This window comes from Tauraco erythrolophus, chromosome 1 (genome assembly GCF_009769465.1).
Source record: "Tauraco erythrolophus isolate bTauEry1 chromosome 1, bTauEry1.pri, whole genome shotgun sequence".
In the NCBI taxonomy this organism is placed as follows: Eukaryota; Metazoa; Chordata; class Aves; order Musophagiformes; family Musophagidae; genus Tauraco; species Tauraco erythrolophus.
The window spans coordinates 64316986-64328502 of NC_141465.1; the positions used below are offsets into that span (position 1 = coordinate 64316986).

The following is an 11517-nucleotide window of genomic DNA, read 5'->3' on the forward strand; positions in this document are numbered from 1 at the left end:
ATACAGTACAGATCAGAATCAAGTGCCATGTTGTCATTTGTGGTGGTGCAGTTGTGCAAGAGCTGTGCCTGATTAATGTTACTTCCTTCGCAGGACTGGTGAAGGTTGGTGGAGAGTTCACAAAGTTCAAAATTTTAGGTATAATATATAAAAATAATCATAAAGCTTAGTAGAAGGCATTTTATTTCTTCCATGGATCAACTATCTTCATGTCTGAAGAAGAAAGAGATACTGATTTCAGAGAGACAGTCGGTTTTCATAGCATATTATAATTTAAGCATTTTATTTGCAGATGTTTCTTCTGCCCTGTGCTTTGTTGTAACATGCTGGAAGTTTCAATGAGAACAAAGAAATAGTTTCAATAAATATTGCTTTATGGGTTTGGTAACATACCAAACTTGTTTGGGTTTTTTTGAAAGCCCTTTTTAATGTATTGTATATTGCAAAATGTAAAAGCAATTTATTCCTTATTACCATACCTGTGCATTGTTATCTGTTGCGTAGGTTAATATTTAATCCCATAAAAAGAATACACATTTTGTATTCATGCTCAAGAACAATACAGACTATCTTCATGCTGTTTGTTCTCTTGCTATACCAGCTCAGCTGAGATTCAGAAAACTTTATTTATTTTATTTAAGTCACTTTAAGAGCAAAACGATAAGCCTTTAAGCGACTTAGGACTGGCCGCTTCTGTGCTGGCATGTGGAGGGGGCCAGGTATACAACTGGAAAAGTAAAGAGATGATCTAATGTCTTCTCAGTGGAGTTCTGCTCACTGCTTTCCCCTATTTATTCCCGACTGTAGGGTATAAGACCCTGCAGAGACATTCCGTGAAGCACAGACCAGACAGTTTTCCCTATGATGTCAAAGCTGCTTACATCAACTACGGCAATTTGTTTGGAATTACACAAATCAGTCGAGCCTGCATTTTATAGATCGCTACTCATCAACAGGCTAGATTGCCGTTAGTCCCCAGGAGCTGTGCTTGTGTTTATTTCCCAGGTGTACCTAGGGTCTGCCTGTTGTCCAAACGGACAGCAGCTAGGGCCTGCTGACAGCAAAGAGACTGGTTACCTTGCCGTGGAAAGCAGAATATGTGGGCTGTCCCACAGCCCATGACATGCCAGGCACAGTACGGAATAAAGGTGCATTACACCTAAGCCTGGAAACTTGGCAGCATCTGTGGATCCTCTCAGTGTTATCCTCGAGGGCTGAAAGCAAGTGAAAAAACAACCAACCAACCAACCAGTCAACCAGTGAACTCACCCAGCTCGCCTGGAATTGTGTGGTGGTGATGATCTTTTTTCCATGCTGGTAAATACCTAGTTTTGTTGTTGTTGCTGCCATTGAGAATTGATGTAAGTCTATTGAAGACTTTTTGAGAAGGATTTGTCAGGGCCAGGATAAGATTTCTGGTCAAATCCAGAAAGGGAGTCCTTTTTCTCTCTCTCTGGCTTGCCAATAGCTGAATGGTAGACTCATGGGTCTCTAATGCCTCAGTGAGATATTTAACCTATTGGTTACCCCGGCCCTACCTCTGACACTACTCCTTAACCTACTGTAATTTCCTCTCTTTCTTTCTACTTTATGAAAAATTTGGCAGATCTCAGTTTTGGTCTGATGCAGAATGAAAACACGTTCTGAAACCTTGAAATATATCAGGAATTAATTTTTATATTCCAGGGACTTTGAACAGGGCCAGGTCACCAGTGCTCACTGTCTATTTGATTGTAAGAGACAGTAAAATGTAGAAACCAGGCCGCTTATGATGGTCCTGGAAGTTTTCAAGATGTTAATGTTAGATTATAGCACAAAACAGCGTTAATCTTGTCAAACTAGCTGTGATTGCAAATTCCAAACTTTTTCCTATGTTTACAGTATAATCTTAGTTTAGTTTGAATCCACCTTCTTTTGTTGTTAAAAGTTTTTATTTCATTTTAGAGGGAGTACAAAATAAATGCACACAAAGCTTTGGCAATATTATACTTTGATCATAATCTATTCTTTCATTGCGCAATTACAGACAACACTTTAAGGACATCACTGAGCTGAGAACAAAGATTTGCAATTTCTCTTTTTTTTAAAAAAAAAGGCAAGAAAGCAAAATGGAGAAAGGAAAAAAAAAGAGAAACAACAAGATGAGCTCAGACTGATCCATCCTGATGATCACTATCTATTTGCCTTTCTTTTCTTGGGAATTCAGCTGAATGCTAACTCTCACACAAATTGACTGATTTAGGAAAACCAGTTAACATTTCACTGCAGCTCTCATCCATTGTTTTGCTGGTGAAAAGGCCAGGCAGCTAAGTGACTGTGAACTTCTTGTCCCAGTTTGTTAAAAATACAAAGATGACTATCTTGTAGGTAGTTCTTTCATTTTAAGTGGAGAACAGACTCAGTACCAAGGAACACTTATCTGTTCACCTCACAACAGGGCAGATCTCTTGGACTCTTTAATCGGCATGTGCTTCATTTCTTAAGGATTTGCCACACTTTCTCAAAGGAGTTAAAACCAGTAGGATCACAAGACCCAGATTGCTAGACCTTGCTGAAGAATGCATTCAGACAGAGAAGGAAACCTGCGGTGCCTTCCTGAATGTAAAACTGGTTGTTGCCCTACCTAACCCTTAAATATGAACTTCCTTATGAAGCTTTGAGAAAGAAAAGGAGAGTTTCTGCTGTCAACCGTATGAAGGCTTAGGGCCCATTCTGGCTACCCAGTGTATTGATAAAACCCAGGAAAGAGCAAAATCCTACACTTTTTATCCACTTTTGGATGATTTTGTGATGTCACTGGTCACTGAAGAGCTCTTCATGGCCTTCTGTTCCAGCACAAAATATAGGTTATGCATCATTTCACAGGAATAGTATTTAATCAACTCATTAATACAGTATTTAAACTTCTCTTTTATTTACAGGAGCGGCAGAAATCAGCAGGTGCATAGGCTCTCCCCCACAGAGGTGAAGCTCATGAGAGACGTCCTGGCACATAACCTGTATCAAGTGCGACAAAGGGTGCGTAAGCGACCTGCTGTTGTGCAGTATTTGCAGACTGAAGCTTTTGTTTGCCCTCCCCACACGGCAGCCCCGGCGGGTGGTACCAGCGGCACCAGTCCTGGGGTCACGCTGGTAGGAAACGCTGGCCCCGAGCCAGCAGCTGCCCTGACCCGGGGGCCGCTAGGGGAAGGGAAGGCAAGGAAGGAGCCCTAGCTCCGGGCTGGCTCCTGGGTGGAAAAAAAAAAAAAAAAAAGAAAAAAGAAATAGATTTTTTTCCATCAGCTTTTCACCCTGACAGCAGCGGGGAAAGTCAAGAAAATCTAGGACTGGGCTGTAGAGGTCAGGCTTCCCTCGCTGCACAGCCACCTGGGACTCGGAAAACGCCTTGCCGAGATTACCAAACACCGCCGGGGGAGCCTGAGGGCCCGGGTCCGCTCCCCGGCGGCAAGCGCAGCCCGGCCGGGCGGTGAGGGGCCGCTGCGGCGGGGCGGGCAGCGGGCTGGGCGGAGGCTGAGCTGGGCAGGCGGCTGCCCGGCGGCCGGGGACGGGAGATGCCGGGCTTCGTGGGAGGCAGGAGGCTGGCAGGTGGCCAGCAGCAGTGAAATTCGCCCGTGGAGGTGGGTGGACCAGCGGCGGTAAACATTGCGTAGCCCAAAGTCAGCTGAGAGTCGGGCTGGGTAAAATCCTTAGTCCGTGTGGGAGTCACAGTTTCCCCTTGCCACAGGAGGAGAAAGCAGAGGGGGGAAAAAATATTCCACCTCCTCTAGAGTTGCACTTTACAGGTTTTTGGATTTTGATTTGTTTTGTTTCCCTTTTTCCTCTCCTAAAATGGGAGTGATAATATGTCAGCAGTGATTTGTTTTGCAGAAGTTTGTACTGGTTCTGATGCAGCCCAGTGTATAATATATAATGTATAATGTATAATGTATAATGTATAATGTATAATGTATAATGTATGATATATAATATTATACAGTGTATAATGTGTAATATCTCATTAATCCAGTCTTGGGCCCAGAATATGCAACTGAGTGCTCTCATACAGCAACGAGTGGCAGCGGGTATATTGCAGTAACCTTGAAATTGTGTAGATAAATGGAGCTAACTCATGTAACACACATTGATGAGAAAATGCTAGGCTCTGCTCATTTAAATGTGTCATTATTAATATGATATTCATTCCTAATATTATTTGATTTGCCATGGTCTATTATTCTTACGATATTAATTTCTTATCTTACCAGTAACAATTTGCATATATGGCTGTCTCTTAGATTACTGAAATGAACTCTCTCTCTTCAAAATCAATTACAGTAATGACTATTTGCACCAGTCACTTCGTATGTGGTATTGAGAACTGTGTGCTTTTGGAAAGGAAAGATCGAAAGTAAAATAATACCACTTCTAATACTTCATTTTCAACTCTGAAGGCCTGGTAATGCTCTGGCTCACCAGACCAACTTTACAACTTTTTGACCTTTGAAGGTCCCTTCCAGCCCTAACCATTCTATGATTCTACAAGGATCTTTGCAAGTGAGACTCAGATTAGATTTTGCTTTTTAGGAGGGCTTATAAACTTCATTGATTTTTTTTCTCTTTAGGGCAGATAATTACTTCCCTCATTTCACAAGATGTATGTAATATCTTAAAAAACTTTTCCTAAAAGATGCTCACTTTTAGGGTAATATTAAGGTATAATTTGTCCAAGTGTGGAAAGGAAACTCAGCAGTTCATCTCATTCTGTAGATGGACTCTTCTTACACAGTCTTTTTATCCCGGGCACATCTGCAACTCACTCCTTGGCTCAGTAATTAGTAAATGAGTATCAAGGCTCTGTGGTGAGTTAAACAGCCATCTCTCTCTTGGGATCTGCCTCAGATCTGTACCTCCCAATTGTGTGATGAGAAGAGAGATGACAAAGAGAGGACAAGCCCAGGGATGTTAACAGCCTGTGTAGGTAGGTATATTTTTATGGGGCACTTTGAGCAGGCAAGAGTCTATCAAAAATGGCATCAAAATGCAGGCCTTGAGGTCTGAGACTTACAGCTGTTTGTGCGTCCTCCTGTGTTGCTCTGCAGCAGTGAGGTTAGTGTGAGGCTGCATGTTCCCACGTGATACCAAAGAGACCTGTGGTGAGTAGGTGGCCGAGCCAGGGCAGGTGTCTCCTTGGCCTTGTGATCAACCAGACTGCTCAAGGTTATTAACATTGCAAGCGCAAAGAGAATCAACCAGGTGCGTTTTCTGTTTCAGGCACCAGCATACAGCCGACACAACCTGCCCACCAGCACAAATGAGAAACAAGCCCAAGAAATCCTCATCCGGCAGCACAGCCTGAGGCAGAGTTGCAGAAAGGGAAACAGCTTACCTTGGGGTAGACCGGTACCTGTTATGTAAACTACTATTCATGTCAAAAATGCCTCTCTTCACTGTAAATAAGAAAAGAGACACCCATTTTTATATGCTTTTTGCAATAATTAAAATGGATACTTTCCCCAGTGTCCTCATGCAGCACTTGAGAAGAAAGAGCTTGACTTAACGTGTGGACAACAACATTTTTATGTCCTACCTCTATACATTGGTCAGAAATCAGCTACTATGGCTGTAAATAGTGAAGTAATGTAACTTGCATTGTTTTGGCATGTGCAAAACACAGTATTATCACAAAAGGCCTCATGCAAAGCCCTTGACACCTTGCATTGAGAATTTGGACTGTCAGTCAGTAAGACTAAGATTAGTGTGACCAAATGTAGGCGTTGGTTAGCATAGACATTTACAGTTGAGATAATCACAGTTAAGGAAAAGAAGTTAAGTTCTTGCTGGTATATTAATTTTATCTAAAGTTGTCACCTGAAATAGTAAAGGTGAATCTTAGAAGAACATATTTCTTTCTGCTGGCTGTAAAAAGAAAACACTTAGGGCTATTATATCAGACACAGACATTTTGACTGGAGCTGACATTGAGTTCAACCATCCAAGCTAAGCATAAATCTTATTCACACCTCTCTAAATTTGCCTGTAAAGTTGCAGAGGCACAAAAGAAAAAGCATATAACCGTCCATCTTTACCATCCCACCAAATAAGTGCAAATTATGGAGGCAATCATGGGTACTAAACACATTTCTGTCTCTACACAGGCTAGCACCATGGAAGTACGCTACCTCTCTTTGCCTCAGGGCCCCAACCAGCCCACTAGGCGAAAAGCCAGGCATGTCACTTTTACAGGTAATGGAAGTGCTTTGCTCTATATCCTACTCCAGCAGTGAAAGAAACTTGGCCGGTTGCTCAGTGGATTTAAGAGTACTAAATAAATACTCCTGTGGAAGTCCCTGGCCAATTTAAATGAGCTGCAGCCTTCTCTCCTATCTTTTTTATCTATGTTGTTTATATGGTCATTACTGCAGTAGTTTCTATCTTGTTCCAGCACTGCCTCATTTTCTCTTTTCCCCCCTCACACAAATATTCCTGTGATCCCTGCAGTTTGGTCTGGCCATGAGGGCATTCCTGTAAGGCCAAGAAAGCAAATTATCTGTCCCTGCAGCCCCATAGACACAATTACATGCAAAATTGTTAGGAGTTGCTGAATAAGTAGCCAAGTCGAGGTGAGGTTGAAGCAGCTCCATGGTCCCAGGTCTCAAAGGTAGTGAGACTGAGCAGCAATTCCCAACAGACACCTTCCCACTGCAAGTCAGTGCACATGTACACACGGCCAGACACACAGAGCAGCACCGACAGGGCACAGTGCTTACATAAACACAAAAAACACCAATGGTCTCATCTGGGTCCCCTTTCTAACTGATCAGGATGATAGCCTGTTAGTGGAAAACTATATATATATATATATACCTGCTATATGAATCCCCCAACAGCTGCTTTTAGATGCACACTCTGCCCAGTAGCTGGCCCTGGACCTTCGATCTGCCTATTTGGTGGCACCTGGGCATGTGAGCCCCTGGGGACACAGTCCCATGGTAGCTGCTGGTACTCAGATCTACACACATGCACAAATGTTCTTCCATCCCACCTCATGCACTGTAGATCCCTTCGGTAGCTGGCCTTGGATAGCCAGTCTTCCTAGTAGAAGGCTTCTGGATCCTCTGGTCTCCCCTTGCCTCACACACAGAGGCACACACATGCAAACGCCACAGACTCCACGGTCTCTTCAGTCACTGGTCTGGTCCTCCTGCCACCTCCAGCAGTTAACTCGCAGACCTGCTCTCCCCAGTCTCTGTCCCAGACTTATGGTAGCTCCAACACTTGGTTCCCAGGCCTCTTATCCTACTTGATAGCTACTCTGGCTTGGTGATTTCTAGTGATTTTGCACTGACATATGCACCCACACAATATGCATACATCTCAGTCCCTCCAGCTGCTGGCACTCAGGCCTCCACACACACATGCACGCAGCATAGGGAGCTGCTGACCAAGGAACACAGTCAGAAGTGGAGTTTAATGAGAAAACAGGAAACTGCATTGATGAGGCACAGAGCACTGCCAGATAAATATACTGACCAGATCCTGTTTACATGTGAGCAGCCCTTTTTATCCCCCTTTTCCTTTGTTTTCCTGCAATTGTTGCCTCCTGAACTACCTTGATCTCTTGCTTTCCCTACCTTTGGTTCCTGCCCTAAACATTCCATCATAAGTCCTATACGATACCAAAATGGTCTCCCCAGACATCCCAGTAACGAGCCCTGAACCCTCCCCACATCACTCTGGGAGGTGCCCCACAAAGACCCTTTCCATTGGCTCATTGTGGTGGGTCTCACTCTGCCCATGGAGCTGATCACACCCGTGATGGATCAGGGTAGGGGCTCTGGCTCATTCTTCTGACTGGGATATTGGGGGGTCCCTTGCTTGCCATTGTGCCTCGAGGCTCCTCTGTGTTTGTGGAAATGAGCGTCTAATCACATAACCTAACAAAAAATCCTGGCAGAATCTGTCCCCAGGCAGCTGGTCTCCCTTTTCCCCAGCTTGTTCTCTATGAACATTTCTGTAGTAATGCTGGTATTACTGTGTAAATTTATCAGCCAGTCTCAGGTTATTGTATGTACACAGCAAAATGCAGACCCATCCTCACTTATACTCTAAGCAAGGAGACAGAGGTTAGAGATAGAGCAATACTGAATTGCCCACAGAAACATAGCAGGACAGTGTTAGAGAAAACACAGAATTTAGGACACTTGAATGTTCATCATTGTCTCCATCTGTAATCTCCTTTCTGAGTTTGTTTATGTGAACCTGAAAAGCATATGGGTTCTTTAGAAAAATTCCCTTTCATTTCTGGCAAAATTAACTATAGCGATTGGAACCATATTTTTAATCTTCATCTTTGCATCAAAAACTTGGACAAGAGAGATTGTTTCCAGCAAGTACCAAATTATTTTCTTTCTTCCCTTTCTATTTTACTCTGAAAGAGATGAAAGTAAAGGAGACCTGTGTAGGCAAACCATTCCCTTGGGGCTGGGTACTCACTCACTCATGATGGCAGCAGAACGGAAACCCATAGGGTATATTCAGAGGGAAAATCAATGTTATTCAGGGGAATATTTTTTTTTCATACAGCCGATTCTTTTCTGTTCTGTTTGTCAGGACATCAGGGTGGGGCATATGTGTCTTTCTAAGAAAGACCCAAACTGTTTTACACAGCATCCTCAGACCTAAAAGCGTTTCAGACACTTTCGAAAGAGACCAAGTCCTGCTATAGCAGACAGGCACATTATTTCACTGGGGAGAGGAGTAAATCCTGAAATGGTGAATGCAGGTACATTTTTACTAATAGCTAGGCCTGAATTTGAGCCCTGCTTTGTGATTTATCCAAATAATTAGACTCTTGGTCCAGCTTCCAGCCCCATCTTAGGTCCATTGCATAACATTCACACCACTTTAAATGTCTGCAGGAAGAAGCCACCCTAAACATCTCTCATAAACTCTATTAGGACGAGATGAATTGCACTTGGGAAGTGAGATGAGAAATACTCAGTATGTAGGAAATTAGAATGACAACCTCATATACCCGCATATACTTTTACAGAGATAAATGCCACCTCTTCTGACTATGCCTGGAATCTCTCCTGCAACAAGCATCCCTCAGCAAGCTTGGTTTAGCTCTTGCATATAGCACGTGCAGAAAGTTTAGTAACTAAGACGTCAGAAATGACCACAAATAAATTCTTGGACCATCTCTTTCTGCCACTCATATAAATGCATGATTTCTTTGACAGTATATATCATTGATACTTTGTAGCAGTGATGCCCCCAAAGGGCTAAGTATAAGCCCTTCAACTGTTAAAGAAATATGTGGCCCGCTTTGGTAGAGGTAAGTGCTGGTGCATGCACACTTACTTTGTGCCAACTATGAGGTAAACATTAGCTTGAAATAATTTAATAGTTATTAAGCCGTGATAACTTGATAAATTTTGACTCTGTGACTGTATCAAATACACTTCTGCTTTAACCGCAGCAGGATATAGTCTAATTTTATTATTGATGGACTTTTGTGTTTATCTCCGAGAACCTTCTAGCTTGTTATGAGCTGTTTCTTAAATAACTAATTTGCTCGTGCATAGTCAGACTAAAAGTTGCTTTAAGAAAGTAAGAAAGTATATTCTGTAAACTCAACAGAGTGAGAAAGCCAGTCATTGGCCTATTGCAGGCAAATTTTTATTATGTACTTGTGGCAAAGAAAGCTGGTAGGAGCAGGTCTGACACACCCAATGTAATCAAAGTGCCCTAAAGTCAAACTCCTAGTTTCAGGTGAAACTGTTTTCTTCCCAGTTGTTAATAACAAGTAACTAATAAACTTGATTTTCAGTGGCACTAGAGTCTTCTCCTTGGTCAATTTCTGTCTTCTACCCTGGGTTTCACAATGCTTTTCACGCATGGTACCAGATATACTTGTGAAATTTGTAGAAAATTGAAAGCTGCATAAACGGGCACTCCTACCCTGCAAAAGCATTGAGCAGCTCTGTAAGGCACTAAAAGATAGCTGAATGTGCTTATTTGCTGGGGTTTCAGGGCGTAGACAAAATCAATAAAATCTTTTAAACATCAGCTTTGGGATAAAATAAAAATTTAGGGTTATTTTTAGTTCATGACTGCTCTCTTATTCTATAGAAATTATTTAAAATGATTCAGTTCCAAGGTTTAAAACCATAATGCTGTATTGTGTTGAATACCCTATAAGTGTCTGCCTATTTTGCCAATACCATGATGTTTCTTATTTCTCTTCTTCCAGCTATGACTTCTTTGTCTGTTTTCCTTCAGATCACCACAGAAGTGTCTCTGATGCTGCATTCCCAGTGACGTTCAGAACCCAGCCCCGACTACGTCCTCTCGAATCAAAGCACCACCAGGAAGAGCTGATTCCAATGGCACGCTTAGATAGACTAGCATGCCCATCCAATCTGTCAGGTCGGAGAGGAAAGTCAATCAACCAGTATCGTTTCACCAGAGCACACAGTCTAGCTCTGTTGCCAAAGTCTCGATTCGCTGTGGCAGAAGTAGATGAATATGAGTCAGAAGAAGAGACAGAAACAATGGCACCAGCCAGGCCATTAGCCATATGAGAAGAGAAGAGCAATGTTTGCATCTCTAGGGCCCTTTGTGCACTGCTCCAGAGAAAATAACAAAGCTCTTATATGAACCAAACCATAACTTTCCTTTTGGGACCAGTGCACTTTTTCTCGTATCACTTTCATGCACTGTATCAAGTTACTTAGTGGCTCGGAGAAGACTCAGATTCTTGTACGTTTATGTCAAGCTTTCTTTCCAACAAAACTCTGCAGGAAAGAGGGGAACATGATCTTTGTAGAGGTTTGGACATTACTTTAATCAACAGTAGGTGGGCACATACAATGCTATTGGTTCTGTACTATGGCCTGCATCCAGAAGAAAGGACACCAGAGGACACGCTTGGCACATGAGTGCCCAGATTGGTAATTTCAATTTGCCTAGAGCTTTTGAACTCAGAGTAGCTGAGATATTCCAGGAAAGAGTTAAAAAACAGAAAGGCATTTTCAGGGCACCTAAACATCACTGAAGATGACTAAATAGGTACTTACATCAAAGGAATTTTTAGTGGAAATTTTCAGCACTTCGGAATTGCGGCAGCTGAATGCGCGGACTCTGTAGATGTGATACCAGAGATGTTTATTACAATTTACAAGCAGCTTTTATAGATGATCACTTCAGCCACGATGTGTCCACGTGCCCTTTGCTTAGTTATGATTGGTTACAAACAATAGTGCACGCGCCTATTTTAGCTTTACTATTGGCTATGCCTAAAAAAGCGCTACTAAACTAAATATCAGTTTCTCACACACCTTGTATCATCTCTTCCCATACTCCCTATGCCAGCTTCTCACACTCCCTGCACTAGCTTCTCACACTCCCCATGCCAGCTGCTCACACTCCCTTTTCTTTTCTATCCTCTTTATTGGTGTTTCCCAACTTCAGAAAGAACACAGGCTTAAATCATCAAGGTCAAACCCCAGCTGTAACTGTGTGTATGATTCCACA

General features: G+C 42.6%; 1 protein-coding gene across 1 annotated transcript in view; it reads left to right on the forward strand.

Annotated features, from left to right (window-relative positions):
* Positions 1-10565, forward strand: part of SLC9A4 (solute carrier family 9 member A4) — a 36754-nt gene extending 26189 nt beyond the window's left edge. Inside the window, exons 9-12 of the mRNA XM_086610415.1 lie at positions 2922-3018; positions 5251-5379; positions 6135-6222; positions 10264-10565. Coding sequence (XP_086466541.1) covers positions 2922-3018; positions 5251-5379; positions 6135-6222; positions 10264-10565 — 616 coding nt within the window. The remainder of the gene's footprint in view (positions 1-2921; positions 3019-5250; positions 5380-6134; positions 6223-10263) is intronic.
* Positions 10566-11517: the final 952 nt, after the last annotated feature.